Source organism: Symphalangus syndactylus, chromosome 23, assembly GCF_028878055.3.
Source record: "Symphalangus syndactylus isolate Jambi chromosome 23, NHGRI_mSymSyn1-v2.1_pri, whole genome shotgun sequence".
Taxonomy (NCBI): Eukaryota; Metazoa; Chordata; class Mammalia; order Primates; family Hylobatidae; genus Symphalangus; species Symphalangus syndactylus.
In genome coordinates this window covers 36,893,724-36,914,107 of record NC_072445.2, presented here as the reverse complement: position 1 = coordinate 36,914,107, position 20,384 = coordinate 36,893,724, and the positions used below count along the sequence as shown (strand labels likewise).

Sequence of the window (20,384 nt, the reverse complement as noted above, 5' to 3'; positions counted from 1 at the left end):
TGGAAGTTTGGCCTTGTTGCTAGAACATATGATATCTGTGGACAAGTTACTTCTATCAGTTTCCTCCTATGTAATAATTACCTTTAGTGGAAGGGTTAGTGTGTATATTGTATTAAACACTTACAAGGATCTTCACATGTAATTCTTCCTTGAACCCTACAAGAATTATTACCTGCCAGGCGCGGTGGCTCACGCCTGTAATCCCAGCACTTTGGGAGGCCGAGGCGGGCAGATTACTTGAGGTCAGGAGTTGAAGACCATCCAGGTTAACACGGTGAAACCCCGTCTCTACTAAAAATAAAAAAAATTAGCCAGGCGTGGTGGCGGGCGCTTGTAGTCCCAGCTACTCGGGAGGCTGAAGCAGAATGGCGTGAACCCGGGAGGCGGAGCTTGCAGTGAACTGAGATCGCGCCACTGCACTCCAGCCTGAGAGACAGAGTGATACTCCGTCTCAAAAAACAAAACAAAAACAAAAAATAAATTTAAGAAAGACGAGATAACCTTTCTCTATCCTCTGTAAAGTTGGACTCCCCTCCTCCCTGCTTCACTTTGCTCCACCTAACCCACTACTATAAATATTTACCATTTTCTTGAGACAGGGTACCACTCTGTCACCCATCCTGGAGTGCAGTGGCGCGATCACGACTCACTATAGCCACGACCTCCTGGGTTCAAGCGATCCTCCCATCTCAGTCTCCCGAGTAGCTGAGACCACAGGCGCGCGCTACCACGTCCAATTTTTTTTTTTTTTTTTTTGATACGGAGTCTCGTTCTGTCGCCCAGGTTGGAGTGCAATGGTGCGATCTCGGCTCACTGCAACCTCCGCCTCCCGGGTTCAAGCCATTCTCCTGCCTCAGCCTCCCGAGTAGCTGGGACTACAGGGGCCTGCCACCACGCCCAGCTAATTTTTGTATTTTTAGTAGAGACGGGGTTTCACCAGGTTGGCCGGGCGGATCTCGAACTCCTGACCTCAGGCAATCCGCCCGCCTCGGCCTCCCAAAGTGCTGGGATTACAGGCGTGACCTACCACGCCGGGCCAACGTCTGCCTAGTTTTTAAATTTTTTGTAGAGACAAGAGTTTCGCTATGTTGCCCAGGGCTGGTCTCCAACTCTTGGGCTCACGTGATCCTCCCGTCTCAGCTTCCGGAGTACCTGAGATTCCAGGCACGAGCCACGGCGCCGGCTCCTGTTGATTTTAATATCTGTCTTGTTCCACTAGAATCTCAACTCCACGAGGACAAGAATTTTTATCTGTTTTGTTCACTGCTGTTTTTTCAGCATTTATAGCAGCTCCAGGCGCGTAGCAGAGAATCATTAAATATTTATAGAAAGATTAAATATGCTCGGCCGGGCGCGGTGGCTCACGCTTGTAATCCCAGCACTTTGGGAGGCCGAGGCGGGCGGATCACGAGGTCAGGAGATCGAGACCACGGTGAAACCCCGTCTCTACTAAAAAAAATACAAAAAATTAGCCGGGCGTGGTGGCGGGCGCCTGTAGTCCCAGCTACTCGGAGAGGCTGAGGCAGAAGAATGGCGTGAACCCGGGAGGCGGAGCTTGCAGTGAGCCGAGATTGCGCCACTGCACTCCAGCCTGGGTGACAGAGCGAGACTCCGTCTCAGAAAAAAAAAAAAGAAAGATTAAATATGCTTTTCCGGAAGCATCGCGAAATAAGATTAAATGAGCTTGGATTGAACCTCGTACCGACCCGTAGTACTCCTCCTTCCCGCCATCCTATAAATGAAAGGAAGAAAAGGAAAAGCCCCGCCCCTCGCTCGGCTGCTGGAGGCGAGGGCTTCGGAAGTCTTCACGCTAGTCTCGTGGGGTTCCGCGGTGTCGTCGCTGGCTGTGCGCGTCATTTCCGGGCGTCACGTAACGGAGTGGCCAACGGCCTGCAGAGCAACATGCCCAAGTGAGTGGGGCCCCGAAATCTGAGGGTGATCGTAGTCACTAGTTGTGGCCCCCATGCAGGAGCGGAGAGCGGGTTCTGGTTTCTGAAACCTCGAGGGACAGGAGAGTATCTGGGACGGGTGGACGGAGGTAGGGCGATGGAGAGCGCTAGACATCCTATTTTAGAGTGCAGATGGATCCCGCTTAAGGCAACAAAAAAAGCTTGGTTTATGTGTCGACGCTTTGAGGCTCTTGAGTCGTGAGGAGGTCTGGCTTTTTGTTTGTTTTTTTGTTTTTATCTTCCATGAACAGCGCTTCCGTGAATGGGCATCTAGCTGGTTGTCATCTTCTTTTTCTCTTCCTTTCACCTCTTTTCAGGTTTTATTGTGACTACTGCGATACATACCTCACCCATGACTCTGTAAGTGGCATATCTATTCATAGTTTCAAAAAGCCTTATGTGTAATAATTAAATGAGTTTTGTGTTTTTTTAAAGATGCAAGTTGTGCTTTCCCACCTGCTGAGGTTTAAGGTCTACTCTTTGGAGAAAATAATTGGAGGTTATTTTCCCACCCTTACAGTAACTTTGATTAAAAACTGCTTAACAAGTCAAGCATGGTGGTGTGCCTGTAGTCCCAGCTACGCAAGAGGATGAGGTGAGAGAATCGCTTGAGGTCCAGGCTGCAGTGAGGCATGATCAGGCACTGCACTCCAGCCTGTACAACAAAACAAAAAAAACTGCTTATCAAATAATAACAACAGTTAAAGTAGAATGTTTTGTTAGTGCTTTTCTTTTTTTTTTGAAACGGAGTTTCGCTTTTGTTGCCCAGGCTGGAGTGCAGTGGCGCAATCTCGGCTCACTGCAACCTGCACCTCCCGTGTTTAAGCGATTCTCCTGCCTCAGCCTCCCGAGTAGCTGAGATTACAGGCATGGGCCACCAAGCCCGGCTAATTTTGAATTTGTAGTAGAGTTGGGGTTTCTCCATGTTGGTCAGGCTGTCTCGAACTCCTGACCTCAGGTGATCTGTCCGCCTCGGCCTCCCAAAGTGTTGGGATTACAGGCGTGAGCCACCATGCCCAGCCAACTCCGTTTCTTAAAAAAACATTTAGTGGTCTATCTTAAGAGCACTTGAGTGGATCTTTTCTTTTCTTTTCTTTTCTTTTTTTTTTTTGAGACGGAGTCTCGCTCTTTCGTCCAGGCCGGAGTGCCGTGGCGCTATCTCGGCTCACTGCAAGCTCCGCCTCCCGGGTTCACGCCATTCTCCTGCCTCAGCCTCCTGAGTAGCTGGGACTACAGGGGCCCGCCACCGCGCCCAGTTAGTTTTTTTTTTTTTTGTATTTTTAGGTTTCACAGTGTTCGCCAGGATGGTCTCGATCTCCTGACCTCATGATCCGCCCGCCTCGGCCTCCCAAAGTGCTGAGATTACAGGCGTGAGCCACCGCGCCCGGCCTTGAGTGGATCTTTTACCATGCATGATTTTGTAATGTGCATTGGTTATTTGGAAAATGTTGATGGATTTGAGTTAGTGCCAGGCTTCAAATGTAGACACATTTGATTATGTAATGAAAACCCTTGGGACGCCGAGGCGGGCAGATCACGAAGTCAGGAGATCGAGACCACGATGAAACTCCGTCTCTACTAAAAATACAAAAAATTAGCCGGGTGCGGTGGCGGGCGACTGTAGTCCCAGCTACTCGGGAGGCTGAGGCAGGAGAATGGCGTGAACCTGTGAGGCGGAGCTTGCAGTGAGCCGAGATCGCGCCACTGCACTCCAGCCTGGGCGACAGAGCGAGACTCCGTCTCAAAAAAAAAAAAAAAGAGAAAACCCACGTTAATTAATGTCACAATCTAATCAGAACCACCTTTAAGTATTGGGAAGCTGTCAAGCTTGTGGTGGCAAATAAGATTTTCCAAAATTCTGATTTTTGCTTAATAGCTCAAACTCTATCGTTGGCAATACTTTCCATTGCTCTTCTTGAAGTGACAGGCTCACTCCATTCATTTTTGAGAAGTCTGAATATACGGTTTGTGTCTCAGTCACTCTCAAATAAAAATGGTGTTCCATCAAAGAGGCAGCTGAGCTGGATATGGTGGCTCATGCCTGTAATCCCAGCACTTCGGGATGCCGAGGAAGGAGGATTGCTTGAGCCCAGGACTTCAAGAGAGGCAGCTAGTAGAGCTCACAATTTGAACAATTACATGCCTGCCTTTCCTTGAAAGAGCATCATATTTTGGCGTGCAACACAAGTGCTTTGTCTATACTTCCCATTTTGTCACTCAGAATATTAAAAAGACTTGAACTTACAGGTTGAGATTTAATAAAAATTAATAATTTTGTTGCTTCATTAAGGACACTCAGTGAAACTGGCTTTTTTTTCCCCCTGTGAGTACATACGTTGACGAATACAGTGATCACTAATACAGTAGGGTGCCATTGCCTTGATTCGTTCTAAAGTACCAGGAGTTTGGCATCGTCAGTGAAAATGTCAATACAGTGAAAAAGGAAAGTAATGGCTTAGTAGTATTATGAAAACACTTTGACCTTGCAGACCTCGTGAGTGAGTCTCAGAGACCCTTAGATGGCTGTCTGTGAAGCATACCTTGAACACTGCAGCTCTGTGCTTTGCTGCCTCTGTAGAAATCTGATTAAATCACAACTCTTTTTACAGCTGAGGCCTCACTGTGTTTCCCAGGCTGGTCTAAATTATAACTCTTGATCATCTTGAATAGTAGCTGGAAGAAACTGGCCAGTGACTTTTCTTTTTTTTTTTTTTTGAGACGGAGTCTCTCGCTGTCGCCCAGGCTGGAGTGCAGTGGCGCAATCTCGGCTCACTGCAAACTCCGCCTCCCGGGTTCACGCTATTCTCCTGCCTCAGCCTCTCCGAGTAGCTGGGACTACAGGCGCCCGCCACCGCGCCCGGCTAATTTTTTTGTATTTTTAGTAGAGACGGGGTTTCACCGTGGTCTCGATCTTCTGACCTCGTGATCCGCCCGCCTCGGCCTCCCAAAGTGCTGGGATTACAAGCGTGAGCCACTGCGCCCGGCCGCCAGTGACTTTTCTATTGTCACTTTATTTGAAATTCTTTCTAACATCTGGTCAGATGTAGTATAGCATTAATAGAGATGTGGAACATTTAAGTTGGGTGGTTCCTCTTGAAGATGTTATTATAGTTCTGTATATTATCTTTTTTTTTTTTTTGAGATGGAATCTTGCTTTATTTCCCGGGCTGGAGTGCAATGGCGCAATCTTGTTTCACTGCAGCCTCCGCGTCCCGGGCTCAAGCAATTTCCCTGTCTCAGTCTCTCGAGTAGCTGGGATTACAGGCCTGCACCACCACACCTGGCTAGTTTTTGTGTTTTTAGTACAGACGGGGTTTTACTATGAAAAAATGGTCCCACCTCGGCCTCCCAAAGTGCTGGGAGTGAGTCACTGTGCCCGGCCAAGTTCTGTGTATTATCATACATTGTCCTGGAGCAGAGTGCTCTGATAAATTGGTATTTTCAGTACCTAGTCGGTTCTTGCTTATAGATCCCTAGTCCTTTTTTTACCCCTCTCTAGGTAAAACCCCTCGACATAATTTTCTGAAGTTGTTAATGAGGGGGCTGTGCCTTTCTGCCCTTTTTTGGCATTATAGTTTAATATACCTATTATTCACCTTCTTGCTAATGCCAGAATTCAGAGAACTGAAAAGTATTTCTTTATATTATAAATATCTTTTCATGAGAAATGTCATGAACGCTTGTTCCTTCTAAAATGATGTCTTGCAAAAACGGAAAATTTCTGTGGTGATTGATTTTACAGATCCCTGTGGTGGACTTAGAAATGTGTAAAAACAGCCGGGTGTGGTGGCTTACACCTGTAATCTCAGCACTGGGAGGCCAAGGTGGGCAGATCACGAGATCAGGAGTTCAAGACCAGCCTGGCCAATGCAGTGAAACCCCATCTCTACTAAAAATACAAACAAAAAAATTAGCTGGGTGTGGTGACACGTGCCTATAGTCCCAAGTGCTTAGGAGACTGAGGCAGGAGAATCGCTTGAGAGGCAGAGGTTGCAGTAAGGTGAGATCTCGCCACTGCACTCCAGCCTGGGTGACAGAGTGAGACTCCGTCTCAAAAAAAAGAAAAAAAAAAACAAAAAAAAGAAAGAAATGTGTAAAAACATTCAGTGCTGTAATTTTTGGACTTTGGTTGATTTTTAGTCTTTTTTTTTGAGATGGAGTCTCGCTGTGTCGCCCAGGCTGGAGTGAAGTAGCGTGATCTCAGTTCACTGCAACCTCCACCTCCCAGATTCAAGTGATTCTCCTGCCTCAGCCTCCCGAGTAGCTGGGATTACAGGCACGTGCCATCATGCCCAGCTAATTTTTGTATTTTTAGTAGAGACAGGGTTTCGCCTTGTTGGCCAGGGTGGTCTTGAACTCCTGACATCAGGTGATCGACAAGCTTTGGCCTCCCAAAGTGTTGGGATTATAGGTGTGAACCACCGCGACTGGCTGCTAGTCATGATTTTGTTATTAGGCTTAAGGCATCATTGTATTAATAGTAAGCAGTGGTTGGGAGGACAAGGAACAATTTTTTTTTTTTTTTGAGACGTAGTATCTCTGTGTCGCCCAGGTTGGAGTGCAATGGCACGATCTTGGCTCACTGCAAGCTCCGCCTCCTGGGTTCACGCCATTCTCCTGCCTCAGCTTCCTGAGTAGCTGGGACTACAGGTCCCGCCACCATGCCTGGCTACTTTTTTGTATTTTTAGTGGAGACGAGGTTTCACCGTGTTAGCCAGGATGGTCTCGATCTGACCTTGTGATCCACCCACCTTGGCCTCCCAAAGTGCTGGGATTACAGGCTTGAGCTACTGCGCCCAGCCAGGAACAGTTTTTTTTTTTTTTTTTTTTTTGGAGATAGGATTTTGCTTTGTCACCGAGGCTGGAGTGTAGTGGAGTGATCTTGGCTCACTGTAGCCTTGATCTCCTGGGCTCAAACATGCTTCCCATTTTAGCCTCCCAAGTAGCTGGGACCACCACCTTTGCTGCAGTTACTCAACTTTTCCTTGTAGAGAGAAGCTGTAGCCAATATATAAATAAATGTGCTGGGCTCTGTGTCTCACACCTGTAATCTCACAGCACTTTGGGAGACGAAGGTGAGAGGATCACTTGAGCCTAGGGGTTTGAGACCAGCGTGGGCAACATTGTGAGATGTCATCTCTACAAAAAATTAAAAAGTTGGCTGGTCATAGTGGCTTGTGTCTCTAGTCCCAGCAACTCAGGAGGCTGAGGTGGGATGATTGCTTGAGCCCAGATGGTTGAGGCTGCAGTGAGCCGAGATTGTGCTATTGTATTCCAGCCTGGGCAACAGAGCAGGACGCTGTTAGGAAAAAAAAAAAAAAAAAAAAAGATAGAGATAAATGTGGTTGTGTTCCAATACTTTTTTTTTTTTTAAACACAAAAGCCAGTGGCTGGCCAATGGGGCATAGTTTGCTGACCTCTAGTCTAGATAATATAGTAAAAAAATTATCAGAGTGTGTTGCTGGATAATGTTTTTAAGTAATACTGTAGCAGCCAGCTAATGCTGCTGATACTAGACACGCTACTTATATAAAGGTAAAATTTTATTAAATTTTTAGTGTTGGACATTTGTTTCTACATCTGATATGATCTTTTTATTTTACAGCCATCTGTGAGAAAGACACATTGCAGTGGAAGGAAACACAAAGAGAATGTGAAAGACTATTATCAGAAATGGATGGAAGAGCAGGCTCAGAGCCTGATTGACAAAACAAGTATGTTTCAGTCTCTTGTTCTGCTGTGGTAAAATGGTCCTATTCTTTCTTGTCCGTCTCTGGTGTTTTTCACAGAGGCAACTCATTCTGAATGATAAGTAGGAACATTTGGATATGTCGAATGAAAGAAGTAGAAGGTCATTGGTTTCCCAAGGATATAAGAACACATTAATATTTATTATTGAGGATAGAGCAATCAGAGACAGTAATAAGGTTAGATAGGGAAGTGAGGCAGAGAAGAGTGGAGATGCTTAATATTTATCTATTGGCACAGACCAGATTTTGTAGCAAATTTCTATAAAGCCCTTTTGTAGTAATCCATAGGTTTTAGAAGTATGTTCCTATTCTAATAGGAGCAGGTGAGGAGTGGGTTTGTGGTTTTCCCCAAATAGTTTGAGACTGTATTTAGATTTCTTATTTGTAGTCCTGACAGAGTACTAGTCAAAAAGAAACTACTTGATGTAACAAAATAGTCTGGATATGTTTTGGACCCCTGTTGTACCTCCCATGCTCTTTTTGTTAGGAACATTTTGTTCTGGCTTGTTGGGTCCAGGACACTAACAGAAGGAGATATTGCATTTTTACTTTAGATCATCCTGGTATATTTGAATCATGGCCTTTCTTAATCATTCATTGTACTCCAAGCTGGCAAGCAAATATGGGCTTTGTGATGTGCCTTTTTAAAAAAGCAGTAGGCCAGGTGCAGTGGCTGATGCCTGTAATCCCAGTACTTTGGGAGGCCGAGGCAGGCAGATCACTTGAGGCCAGGAGTTGGAGACCATCCTGGCCAGCATGGTGAAACCCCATCTCTACTGAAAATATAAAAATTAGCAGGGCGTGGTGGTACCTGCTTCTAATCCCAGCTACTCAGGAGGCTAAGGCAGGAGAATCGCTTGAACCCAGAAGGTGGAGGTTGCAGTGAGCTGAGATTGCACTACTGCACTCCAGCCTGGGTGACAGCACGAGACTGTTTCAAAAAAAATTGAAATTTTTTATTTTTTATTTATTTTTATTTATTTATTTTTTTGAGGCAGAGTCTCACTTTGTCACCAGGCTGGAGTGCAGTGGTGTGATCTTGGCTCACTGCAACCTCCATCTCCCAGGTTCAAGCGATTCTCCTGCCTCAGCCTCCCGAATAGCTGGGATTACAGGCACGTGCCACCGTGCCTGGCCAATTTTTGTATTTTTAGTAGAGACGGGGTTTCACCATCTTGACCAGGCTGGTCTCGAACTCCTGACCTCATGATCCACCCGCCTCAGCCTCCCAAAGTGCTGGGATTACAGGCATGAGCCACCATGCCTGGCCAAAAATTTTTTTAAAAATTAAAAAATAATAAAAAGGCCAAACTGGCCGGGCATGGTGGCTTACTTTACGCTTGTAATCCCAGCACTTTGGGAGGAGGAGGTGAGCGGATCCTCTGAGGTCAGGAGTTCGAGACCAGCCTGGCCAACATGGCGAAACCCCATCTCTACTAAAAATAGGAAAAATTGGCCGGGCGTGGTGGCTCATGCCTGTAATCCCAGCACTTTGGGAGGGTGAGGCGGGTGGATCACCTGAGGTCAGGAGTTCAAAACCAGCCTCAACATGGAGAAACCCCGTCTCTACTAAAAATACAAAATTAGCCGGGTGTGGTGGTGCATGTCTGTAATCCCAGCTATGTGGGAAGCTGAGGCAGGAGAATTGCTTGAACCTGGGAGGCGGAGGTTGCATTGAGCCGAGATCGTGCCATTGCATTCCAGCCTGGGCAACAAGAGGGAAACTCCATCTCAAAAACAAAAACAACAGCAAAACAAAAAACAAAAAATTCAGACGGGCATGGTGGCACATGCCTATAGCCCCAGCTACTTGGGAGACTGAGGCAGGAGAATCACTCAAACCCAGGAAGCGGAGGTTGCAGTGAGCTAAGATTGCGCCACTGCACTGCATTCCAACCTGGGCTACAGAGTGAGACTCCGTCTCAAAAAAATAATAATTAATAAATAATAAAAAGGCAAAACTATTATGGAAATTTTCAAATAAAATAGAGAAGCGGGGGCCTGGCGTGGTGGCTCATGCCTGTAATCCCAGCACTTTGGGAGGCCGAGGTGGGTGGATCACCTGAGATCAGCAGTTTGAGACCAGCCTGACCAACATGGAGAAACCCTGTCTCTACTAAAAATACAAAATTACCTGGGTGTGGTGGCGCATGCCTGTAATCCCAGCTACTTGGGAGGCTGAGGCAGGAGAATCGCTTGAACCTGGGAGGTGGAGGTTGCAGTGAACAGGGATCTCGCCACTACATTCCAGCCTGGGCAACAGAGCGAGACTCTGAAAAAAAAAAAAAGCCGGGCACGGTGGCTCACGCCTGTAATCCCAGCACTTTGGGAGGCCAAGGTGGGCGGATCACGAGGTCAGGAGATCGAGACCATCCTGGCTAACACAGTGAAACCCCATCTGTACTAAAAAAATACAAAAAATTAGCCAGGCGTGGTGGCGGGCGCCTGTAGTCCCAGCTACTTGGAGAGGCTGAGGCAGGAGAATGGGGTGAACCCGGGAGGCAGAGCTTGCAGTGAGCCGAGATCGCGCCACTGCACTCCAGCCTGGGCAACAGAGCGAGACTCCGTCTCAAAAAAAAGAAAAAAAAAATAGACAAGCTTAATGAACCTCCCATTCTGAATTTCCTCACCCTTCATTTCTCATTGCTCAGCTGTAGCACTCTTGTTCCATTTATTCTAAGTTTCTCAACCTTGATACTGTTGGCATTTAAGGCTGGATAATCTTTTGCTGTGGGGGTCTTTCTGTGCGTTGCAGGTTGTTTGACAGCATCCCTGGCATCTGCCAACTAGATGCCAGTACCAACCTCCAGTTGTGACTACTAAAAATATCTCCAGGCATTGTACAGTGCCCCTGGGAGGCAAAATTGTTTCTGGCCAAGACAGCCACTGAATATTGTCATCTACTCCCTTTCTCCTTCCTGGATTATTATGGAGCAAACCTCAGACATTGTCCCAGTTTTTAAAATTTATTTTGTTTATTTATTTAATTTATTGAGATTGAGTCTTGCTCTGTTGCCCAGGTTGGAGTGCAGTGGCGTGATCTCAGCTCACTGCAGCCTCTGCTTCCTGGGTTCAAGCGAGTCTCCTGCCTCAGCCTCCCGAGTAGCTGGGACTACAGGTGCACGCCACCACACCTGGCTAATTATTTTGTATTTTTGGTAGAAATGAGGTTTCACCATGTTGGCCAGGCTGGTCTTGAACTCGTGACCTCAAGTATTCTCCTGCTTCGGCCTCCCAAAGTGCTGGGATTACAGGCGTGAGCCACCATGCCTGGTCACAATTTTTTTTTTTTAAACTGAGTCTCGGCCAGGCGCGGTGGCTCACGCCTGTAATCGCAGCACTTTGGGAGGCTGAGGCAGGCGGATCATGAGGTGAGGAGATCGAGACCATCCTGGCTAACACAGTGAAACCCCGACTCTACTAAAAACACACACAAAAAAATTAGCTGGGCATGGTGGTGGGCGCCTGTAGTCCCAGCTACTCTGGAGGCTGAGGCAGGAGAATGGTGTGAACCCGGGAGGTGGAGCTTTCAGTGAGCCGAGACCGAGCCACTGCACTTCAGCCTGGGCGACAGAGTGAGACTCCGTCTCAAAAAAAAAAACAAAAAACTGAGTCTCACTCTATTGCCCAGACTGGAGTGCTATGGTGCAATTAAACCTCACTGCAGCCTCAAATTTCTGGGCTCAGGTGATCCTCCGGTCTTGACCTCCTGAGTAGGTAGGGCTACAGGTGCACACCACTATGCCAGGTTAATTTTGTAAAATTTTTTATAGAGATGGTGTCTCACTTTGTTGCCCAGGCTGGTCTTGAACTCCTGGCCTCAAGCAGTCCTCCTGCCTGGGCCTCCAGAAGCGTTGGGATTATAGGCATGAGCCACCACACCTGCCCCATTGTCCCATTTCATATGAAAAAATAAACCATGATGTAATCTTGTCCCCTTATTTGAAAAGATGTTAGAAATTTCTTGGCATTAAAAGATTTACAGTATATTCTGTAGTTACTTTGCATATGCAGCAAAATAATTTAGGATGAATAAACATTTTTTTATTTAAATTTTAATTTTTTTAGAGATAGAGTCTTACTCTGTCACCCAGGCTGGAGTGCAGTGGCCCGATCATAGCTCACTGTAGCCTTGAACTCTTGGGCTCAAGCATTCCTCCTGCCTCAGCCTCCCAAGTAGCTGGGACTACAGGTGCACACCATCATGCTCAGCTAATCTTTATTTTTTGTAGAGACGGGGTCTCACTATGTTGCCCAAGCTAGTCTTTAACTCTGGAGCTCAAGAAATCCTCCTGCCTCAGCCTCCCAAAGTGCTAGGATTACAGGCAGGAGCCACTGCACTCGGCTTGAATACACGTTTTTGTTTTTGTTTTAAGGCTAGTCAGAAAAAACATTTTTAGTGGAGGACTTTTTGAGAATAGTGGGGGAGCCCCTCAGGGACACACCCATGAAATCCATGATTATATTGATATACAGCCTGCTACTAAGTCAGTGACTTTGCTTCCCCCACTTCAGGCTTTACAAGCTGTCTTCCTACAAAGGATGTGAGAGAGGCCTTTTTGATTAAAAAAGTCGATATTGGGGTATAATCCCTGAGATCCCACAGGCTTTATTCAGAGGCATATGGATAATAAGCTATTCATAAATCTCCACTTAGGTCACCTTTTTGGATCTGATCCCATTAATTATCAATAGTTGATGAGTAATTTGACTTCCTTTGCATTGGTGGGAGTGGAGTGGGATGGGCTGTAGACAGCTTATGTCAGGAATAGACTATGAGTGTGTATTTTAATATTTGTGATTCTTTTCTAACACCAAATATAGATGATCTTCAGTTTCTCTTGTTTTATGCTTCATCTGAAAAAAAATTTTTTAAATTGATTGTATTAGACTTTCTTAAAAATCATAATCTCTTTTGGGGCAGGCTTATAGTTTGTTTTTTGTTTTTTGTTTTTTTTTTTTGAGACGGAGTCTCGCTCTGTCGCCCAGGCTGGAGTGCAGTGGCGCAATCTCGGCTCGCTGCAAGCTCCGCCTCCTGGGTTCACGCCATTCTCCTGCCTCAGGCTCCAGAGTAGCTGGGACTACAGGCGCCCGCCACCACGCCCGGCTAATTTTTTTTTTTTTTTTTTTTTTGAGACGGAGTCTCGCTCTGTCGCCCAGACTGGAGTGCAGTGGCACGCTCTCGGCTCGCTGCAAGCTCCGCCTCCCGGGTTCATGCCATTCTCCTGCCTCAGCCTCTCCGAGTAGCTGGGACTACAGGCGCCCGCTACTACGCCCAGCTAATTTTTTTGTATTTTTAGTAGAGACGGGGTTTCACCGTGGTCTCGATCTCCTGACCTCGTGATCCGCCCGCCTCGGCCTCCCAAAGTGCTGGGATTACAAGCGTGAGCCACCGCACCCGGCAGGCTTATAGTTTGAAATCTTTGTGTGTTTTAAATATCCTAGTTTAGTGCATCGATTTCCAAACTGGTAAACCAACATGGTGTATTATTTTGACCTAGGACAGCATACATAGGAAGGATAGAAATTTTATAAAGCCTAGCTTTTTGGGCACGTATTACACTTTTTCAAACAAAACTATGAATGGCTTTAATTGGTTATAAACTACATCTATAGATTAAAGATGACTGTTTCTCTTTGGTAAAAGACATTGATAGGGCCAGGCATGGTGGCTCACGCCTGTAATCCTAGCACTCTGGTAAGCTGAGGTGAGTGGATTGCGTGGACTCAGGAGTTTGAGACCAGCCCGGGCAATACGGTGAAACCTGGTCTCTATAAAAAATACGAAAGTTAGCCAGGCGTGGTGCCATGCACCTGTAGCTACTCGGGAGGATGAAGTGAGAGGATCACCTGAGCCCGGGAGGTCGAGGCTGTTGTGAGCTGCGGTTGTGTCCCTGCACTCTCCAGCATGGGTGACAGTGAGACTCTGTCTCAAAAAAAAAGACATTGAGCCGGGCGCGGTGGCTCACGCTTGTAATCCCAGCACTTTGGGAGGCTGAGGCAGGCGGATCACGAGGTCAGGAGATCGAGATCACGGTGAAACCCCGTCTCTACTAAAAAAATACAAAAAAATTAGCCGGGCGTGGTGGCGGGCGCCTGTAGTCCCAGCTACTCGGAGAGGCTGAGGCAGGAGAATGGCGTGAACCCGGGAGGCGGAGCTTGCAGTGAGCCGAGATTGCGCCACTGCACTCCAGCCTGGGCGACAGAGCGAGACTCCGTCTCAAAAAAAAAAAAAAAAAAAGACATTGATAGGCAGGAAATTTTTACTCCAGTCTCCCATACTTAATTTAGCCATAGAAATGCTAAGTAGAAAACATAAATCAATAAACCAATTAACTGCAATTTTAGCTGGTGAATACCTAAAAATGATTTTAAAACTGTAGGACCATGATGTAATAATTTTAGGTGACAACTAGCAAGAGTAAAGTAATTGGAACCATTGAAGACTTAAAAGAAAGTGGTTATTTTAGTTACTGGGTTGTTGAATTCTTATTCATCTTTTTTTTTTTCTCACCCTCATCTCCAAAGCGGCTGCATTTCAACAAGGAAAGATACCTCCTACTCCATTCTCTGCTCCTCCTCCTGCAGGGGCGATGATACCACCTCCCCCCAGCCTTCGTAAGTTTAAACTTTTAATCTTAAGGGGTGTGATGGGGCAGGCTATCCTTTGATTAGGTTAGATTATCTCACTGTTGGCTTTCAAATGCTGTTGTATTTGTATGTAGATAGTAATATAAATGTATAAATATATAAATGTTGAATATAGATGCAGGTAGTAATAGAAAACAACTTTAGTGGTATAATTTCTAAAATAACTTCAGAGTTAACTTTTGATTGCATTGTCACTAAGATACTGTATTTGTGGCATCCCAAGTGTGGATCTAAGACAGATTTAAATGGAAAGAAAGCTCAGAATGAACCTCTGATTAGATGAGCTAATACATGAATAGGAGTTGCTAGGTACATTAAATTATTTACTGCTATGAGCCCAGCACTGGAGGATTAAAATAGCTGATAAACTCCTTAGTCTTTTGCCCTATTTTCTAACCCACCTAACACTAAAATCTATACCTTAGAAAGATAAGAATTAGGCTGGGCGTGGTGGTTCACACCTGTAATCCCAGCACTTTGGGAGGCTGAGGCGGGTGAATCACCTGAGGTCAGGAGTTCGATACCAGCCTGGCTAACATCATGAAACCTCATCCCTACTAAAAATACAAATATTAGCCAGGCGTGATGGTGCATGTCTGTAGTCCCAGCTACTCAGGAGGCTGAGGCAGGAGAGTTGCTTGAACCCTGGTGGTGGAAGTTGCAGTGAGCTGAGATCACCTCACTGTACTCCAGCCTGGGCAATACAGCAAGACTTTGTCTCAAAAAAAAAAAAAAAAAAAAGAAAAGAAAAGAAGGAAAGGTAAGAATTAGATCATTGAAAGTGGAGTGGATCATGGGCCCAGCTTTCGGGGAAAGTTTGTTCTATGTGACAGACAAGAGGAGATTGAGTGCTGTACTGGGTCATACTGTACTGTGGCTCTCCTCGGAGGGGTCAGACTGAAATCACATTCAGGACCTAGACTCAATCTTGCACACAATCATGAGTATAAACCTAGGGAAATAGGCTGTTTGTAATAGTTGCACACTAATGTAGGTGGACCACTAATGCCCTGCCAAACCTTTTCTGGGCACCTGCCATCCTAGGACCTGGTCAGGCCTCAGCCCATAGCAACTCCAAGGTTACTTCTCTCTCCTTCTCTACCTTGACTGGCTGGCACTCAACTCCATTATTTTTGATAGCAGAATAGTCTATGGTATGAATTTACCATAATTTACCTCACTATTTTCTTTCTTTTTTCTTTTTCTTTTTTTTTTTTTGAGACAGAGTCTGGCTCTGTTGCCCAGGCTGGAGTGCAGTGGCATGATCTCAGCTCACTGCAACCTCGGCCTCCTGGGTTCCTTGGATTCAAGTGATTTCTCCTGCCTCAGCCTCCCGAGTAGCTGGGATTACAAATGCGTGCCACCATGCCCAGCTCATTTTGTATTTTTAGTAGAGACAGGGTTCCGCCATGTTGGCCAGGCTGGTTCCGAACTCCTGACCTCCCGTGATCTGCCCGCCTCGGCCTCCCAAAGTCCTGGGATTACAGGCTTGAGCCACCACCCCCGGCCTACCTCACTATTTTCTTATTAAGTTGTTCCAAATTTTAGGTATTGTAAATGATACTGTCAGGAATATCCCTGCATATAAGTCTTTATATTTTCAAAGAATCTTTTAAAACCATATTTTCATTTTTTACAAAGGGATCTGAAATTAGATACTTGTGGCTTAAGTTCATCAGCTTTTTGTCAGGAGCTCTGTAGAAGGTACAACCTCTCCACCCCCTTGTTTTGTTTTTTTAAATTAAACTCTCAATTTTTTTCTTAACCTAGGGAATCTGACTTTATTTTATTCTTCTGTCTAGGCAGACTTGTTCTTGCTTTTTATTCATAGATTAATGTTTTATGGCCTGCGATTTTTGTGGATCTGCTATTATAAAAAGAAACCATAAGAGGGCTATTGTTTCAGAATTTGAAGGAGTTCATGAGATCCTTTTAGTTTGATTAAGAAGAGAAAATGTTGCCGGGCGCAGTGGCTCACGCCTGTAATCCCAGCACTTTGAGAGGTCGAGGTGGGCAGATTACCTGAGGTCGGGAGTTCGGGACCAGCCTGACCAACATGGAGAAACCCTGTCTCTACTAAAAATACAAAATTAGCTGGGCGTGGTGGCACATGCCTGTAATCTCAGCTACTTGGGAGGCTGAGGCAGGAGAATCGCTTGAACCTGGGAGGCGGAGGTTGCAGTGAGCCGAGATTGTGCCATTGCACTCCGGCCTGGGCAACAAGAACGAAAATCCATCTCAAAAAAATAGAAGAGAAAATGTTAATATGTGAGCACACCTTAACCGCAGACTCCATTCTTTATTTCAGCGGGTCCTCCTCGCCCTGGTATGATGCCAGCACCCCATATGGGGGGTCCTCCCATGATGCCAATGATGGGCCCTCCTCCTCCTGGGATGATGCCAGTGGGACCTGGTAAGTTTGAATGTCTATCTTTCTAGTTTGCTCCATTGTGTTTCTAGTTTGCTCCATTTAGTTTAGTTACTATGCATAGCTGACACTTAATGGAAGGAAGTCAGTTATGTGTAGCCAAAGCTTGAAAATGGGGAGTTATGCTCCACTTCTGAGGGTGGAATATTTACACAAATTATCTAATTAGCTGTCTAAATGTACTATTGTAACAAATTAAATTTGGTCAACTATTAATGATAAAGAAAAAGAAATACTTGGTTTTATCATTATAATTGGATGGTGTCCAGTGACCTTGTGCTACTAAAAGCAGGATAGGTTGCCTCTGTTTTTCTTTTCCTCTCTGCTGTTTCCTTGCCTCATCCTGGCTTTTGGCCATTTATACTGAAGAGAAGGGTAGATGAGCTTGTTCCATTTTGTGGGGAGGGGGAAGGTTATAGATACATTTTCTCAGTTTTGATTTGGAGCAGAGCCGCCTCTTGTTGCTTGTTTAGTCTTGCAGTTTAACTTAGCCACATCATTATATTCAAAAAGCTTTCAGCCTGGTAGTTTTTTTATTTAGGGAGGGGTAAAAAACTTACACTTCAAACATTTTATTTTAATGTAAATTTAAACGTACATTAATTTGCAAATCTTTCTGATAACTGAGCAGGACCTTTGCTTTGAGAGTGTGTCTAGGCCGGGCGCAGTGGCTCACGCCTGTAATTCTAGCACTTTGGGAGTCTGAGGCAGGCAGATCATGAGGTCAAGACCATCCTGGCTAACACAATGAAACCCCATCTCTACTTAAAAATACAAAAAACTAGCCAGGTGTGGTGGCACGCGCCTGTTGTCTCAGTTACTCAGGAGGCTGAGGTGGGAGAATCGCTTGAACCCAGGAGGCAGAGGTTGCAGTGAGCTGAGATTGTGCCACTGCACTCCAGCCTGGGTGACAGAGTGAGACTCCGTCTCAAAAAAAAAAAAAAAGTGTGTCTAATGATTGAAACACTGTATATTTATTGCATAAACCAATAAGCCATAACTATAACACATCCTCCACCAACTTTAGTTTCATTTCTTTGAAGTGGTCTGAGACCTTGTGATATAATCTAGTTCCAATCTTTTATGATTATTTTGCCTACCAAATTGTTGAGCATTTTTTGATGATAGTTTATCTGAGTCTTCCTAAGTATTAAGTTAGTTTTCATAGAAGCTATTCTCTTTTCACACTCATTTAATTGGGTTGTGGAAAAATTATATATATATAATTGGAGTAATAACTGCAACTGACACAATCAGGTTTGGGAACAGATGTGACCGACACCTCTAACTTCTCTGGAAAAACAAGCTGCAAAGTTACTAGAGTAGCTTCCTAGGCAGAAGTATCAGTATGTGTGCTGCGGGTATCACTTAGAGGAGGGGGAGAGTATAGATAAAGAGAGTTCCTGCCTTTACTGACTTGTGAGCCCAAAACACAATCAAAATGACTTCAATGGCTTTAGCATCCTTAAACCAGGCTCACAAATTCAAATTCTTAGAGGTTTTAGGGATGTGGTGAACTGGGGAATGCATGATTCATCTAAAGAAGGCTTCTAGAACTCAGCTTCAGCCTATGGTTGCAATTTGAGAATACAGGCTTGGTGTTGCCTTTTCTCCTGAGTTTGCTTTTTGTTTTCTGTTTTTTCAAACCAGGATGAAATGATAAGATTGTGGGATTTGTGTTAAAATAATTGAGTGGTTAGAGGGTGGACGGGGATAGGAATGGGTGGGGAGTATAGATAGAGTTGTCCATGAGTGGATAATTGTTGAAGCTAGATGACGGATACATGGATGTTCATTATACTCTTCTTTACTATTCTTGTGTATGTTTGAACATTTCCATAATAAAAAGTTTAAAAGAAAAAAGGAATCTAGACTTTTGTATGAAATCTCAATGTTGTCAACTGATTCAAAGTAAATTCACTATGGAGACCAAAGAAAACAAGTTTCCAGTTTTTAATCTTTGGTCTGTGTCCATCCATTTCCTCTAAGAAATTCTTAAATATAGGTTAAGCATGGGCTTTTATGTGGCATTTAGAAGTTAGTAGTATTCTCTGTTCCCGTTTAAATTGGTCTTAAATTCTGTACCTGTTGGATTTTTGTGTCTTTGCATATTCTTGTGTTTCACCATTTGTGATAAGGCTATATTCAAGTTTGAATATAGTTTTCTCTTGAACGCTTTGCTGCAAACCTTTAATCAAAATTATTTAGTTAAAAATAAATTGGTAAGATTTGATATTTAAAAAGAATATAGATAACATGAAATTATGGGGCATAATAGTAAAATTAATATCCATGAACCCACCACCCAGCTGAGAAGTAGAACATTATTGATTCCATTGAAACTACCTGTGTTCCTCCCCTACCCCTCTGCCTGCCCTCCCCTCCGTGGCTCATTTATTTGGCTGGTTTATTGATGGGACACTTAAAAAAATTCATTAATAGTTTCTGAAATGCATTAGAAAAATCAAATTTTTTTTGCGCTAATTGTTATAAATCACGTTATTGCCTATTATTTTTCTTGACTTGAGCTAAGTATGGTTACTAACAGGTTCTCAGCATGGGCCTCCTGCTCACCTTTCCTACAACTCCGAACAAACGCTTAGTGGTAAGATTGTCGTCTATGCCTGTGTACATTCATGAAATAGCTCCTGGTTATATGGTGGATATCACTGATTAAAAGAGCTGACTGAAAAACATGTGACTTAGTTGTGAATTTCCCTGAGTGAGAAAAAAAGGTCAGTTTAGGGAACTAGTGTCCCTGGCGATTTCTGGAAAGCAGTCTGTTGATAGTTTCCCCCTTACTATCATTAGATCATGATTCCCATACGGTTCTTGTGTTGACCTTTTTGTTTTTTGTCTGAGAATGTCTAAGTAATTTACAGATGTGATAAATTCGTTGCATTTCTTCTGTCACGTATGTCTTTTTTCCAGCATTTTGCAAGGGGGGCTACGTTTTTTGTTTTTAATTGAAGTCCCATCAAACTCTCCCTAAATCGTATTTTCTGATTCCCTTTTTCTCCCTCTTCTTTGTTTTGTCCTGCAGCTCCTGGAATGAGGCCGCCCATGGGAGGCCACATGCCAATGATGCCTGGGCCCCCAATGATGAGACCTCCTGCCCGTCCCATGATGGTGCCCACTCGGCCCGGAATGACTCGACCAGACAGATAAGGATAGAGGGGAGGCTTCATTGTATCAGTTTTATATTACCTGTTCTGCTTCACCAGGAGATCATGCTGCTGTGATACTGAGTTTTCTAAACAGCATAAGGAAGACTTGCTTCCCTGTCCTATCAAAGAGAATAGTTTTGGAGGGGAGAAGTGGGACAAAAAAGATGCAGTTTTCATTTGTATTGAGAAATGTGAAAATAAAATTGTCAACTCTTTCAGTTAAAAGTGTGTTCCCTTTTTCCTCCTCTGTATTCTCTGTGTATTATAAAAGAAATGAAACATTCCAGTTCTGTTTCTCTAGCTCATTATCTCTTCAGCATATCCTCTTCGTGAGATTATTTTTCCTTAGCTATATGATAAATCTCTTTGGGCATCCTCCCTTTATAAGTGAAGTCATCTTGTACAGCACTAAATCTAGCACTTGCAGAGCTTTTGTTGG

The 20,384-nt window shown here is 44.6% G+C and overlaps 1 protein-coding gene and 1 long non-coding RNA gene across 4 annotated transcripts in view; one reads left to right on the top strand and one right to left on the bottom strand.

The window, feature by feature from the left end:
* Positions 1-1,775, bottom strand: part of LOC134735681 (uncharacterized) — a 34,420-nt gene extending 32,645 nt beyond the window's left edge. The window contains exons 1-2 of one of the 3 annotated variants that reach the window (XR_010119047.1): positions 1,707-1,775; positions 173-291 (exon numbers count right to left, since the gene is read on the bottom strand). This is a non-coding gene — a long non-coding RNA (uncharacterized lncRNA). Of the gene's footprint in view, positions 1-172; positions 292-583; positions 1,125-1,706 lie in introns of those variants that run through there. The other 2 variants (XR_010119048.1, XR_010119046.1) reach the window with 2 other exon arrangements.
* On the top strand, positions 1,139-20,170 carry SNRPC (small nuclear ribonucleoprotein polypeptide C). Its single transcript, XM_055263840.2, has 6 exons — positions 1,139-1,910; positions 2,267-2,309; positions 7,555-7,663; positions 14,228-14,317; positions 16,659-16,763; positions 19,822-20,170. The coding sequence occupies exons 1-6, from the start codon at positions 1,645-1,647 to the stop codon at positions 19,944-19,946; spliced, it is 738 nt and encodes a 245-aa protein (XP_055119815.2). The 5' UTR covers positions 1,139-1,644; the 3' UTR covers positions 19,947-20,170.
* Positions 20,171-20,384: the final 214 nt, after the last annotated feature.

Bases quoted from the DNA above. Each gene is read 5' to 3' on its own strand.
- SNRPC (XM_055263840.2), top strand. From the start codon at position 1,645: ATGCTTTTCCGGAAGCATCGCGAAATAAGATTAAATGAGCTTGGATTG. The intron at 1,911-2,266 runs GTGAGTGGGGCC...ACCTCTTTTCAG, and splicing joins CTGCAGAGCAACATGCCCAA to GTTTTATTGTGACTACTGCG. The intron at 2,310-7,554 runs GTAAGTGGCATA...TTTATTTTACAG, and splicing joins CATACCTCACCCATGACTCT to CCATCTGTGAGAAAGACACA.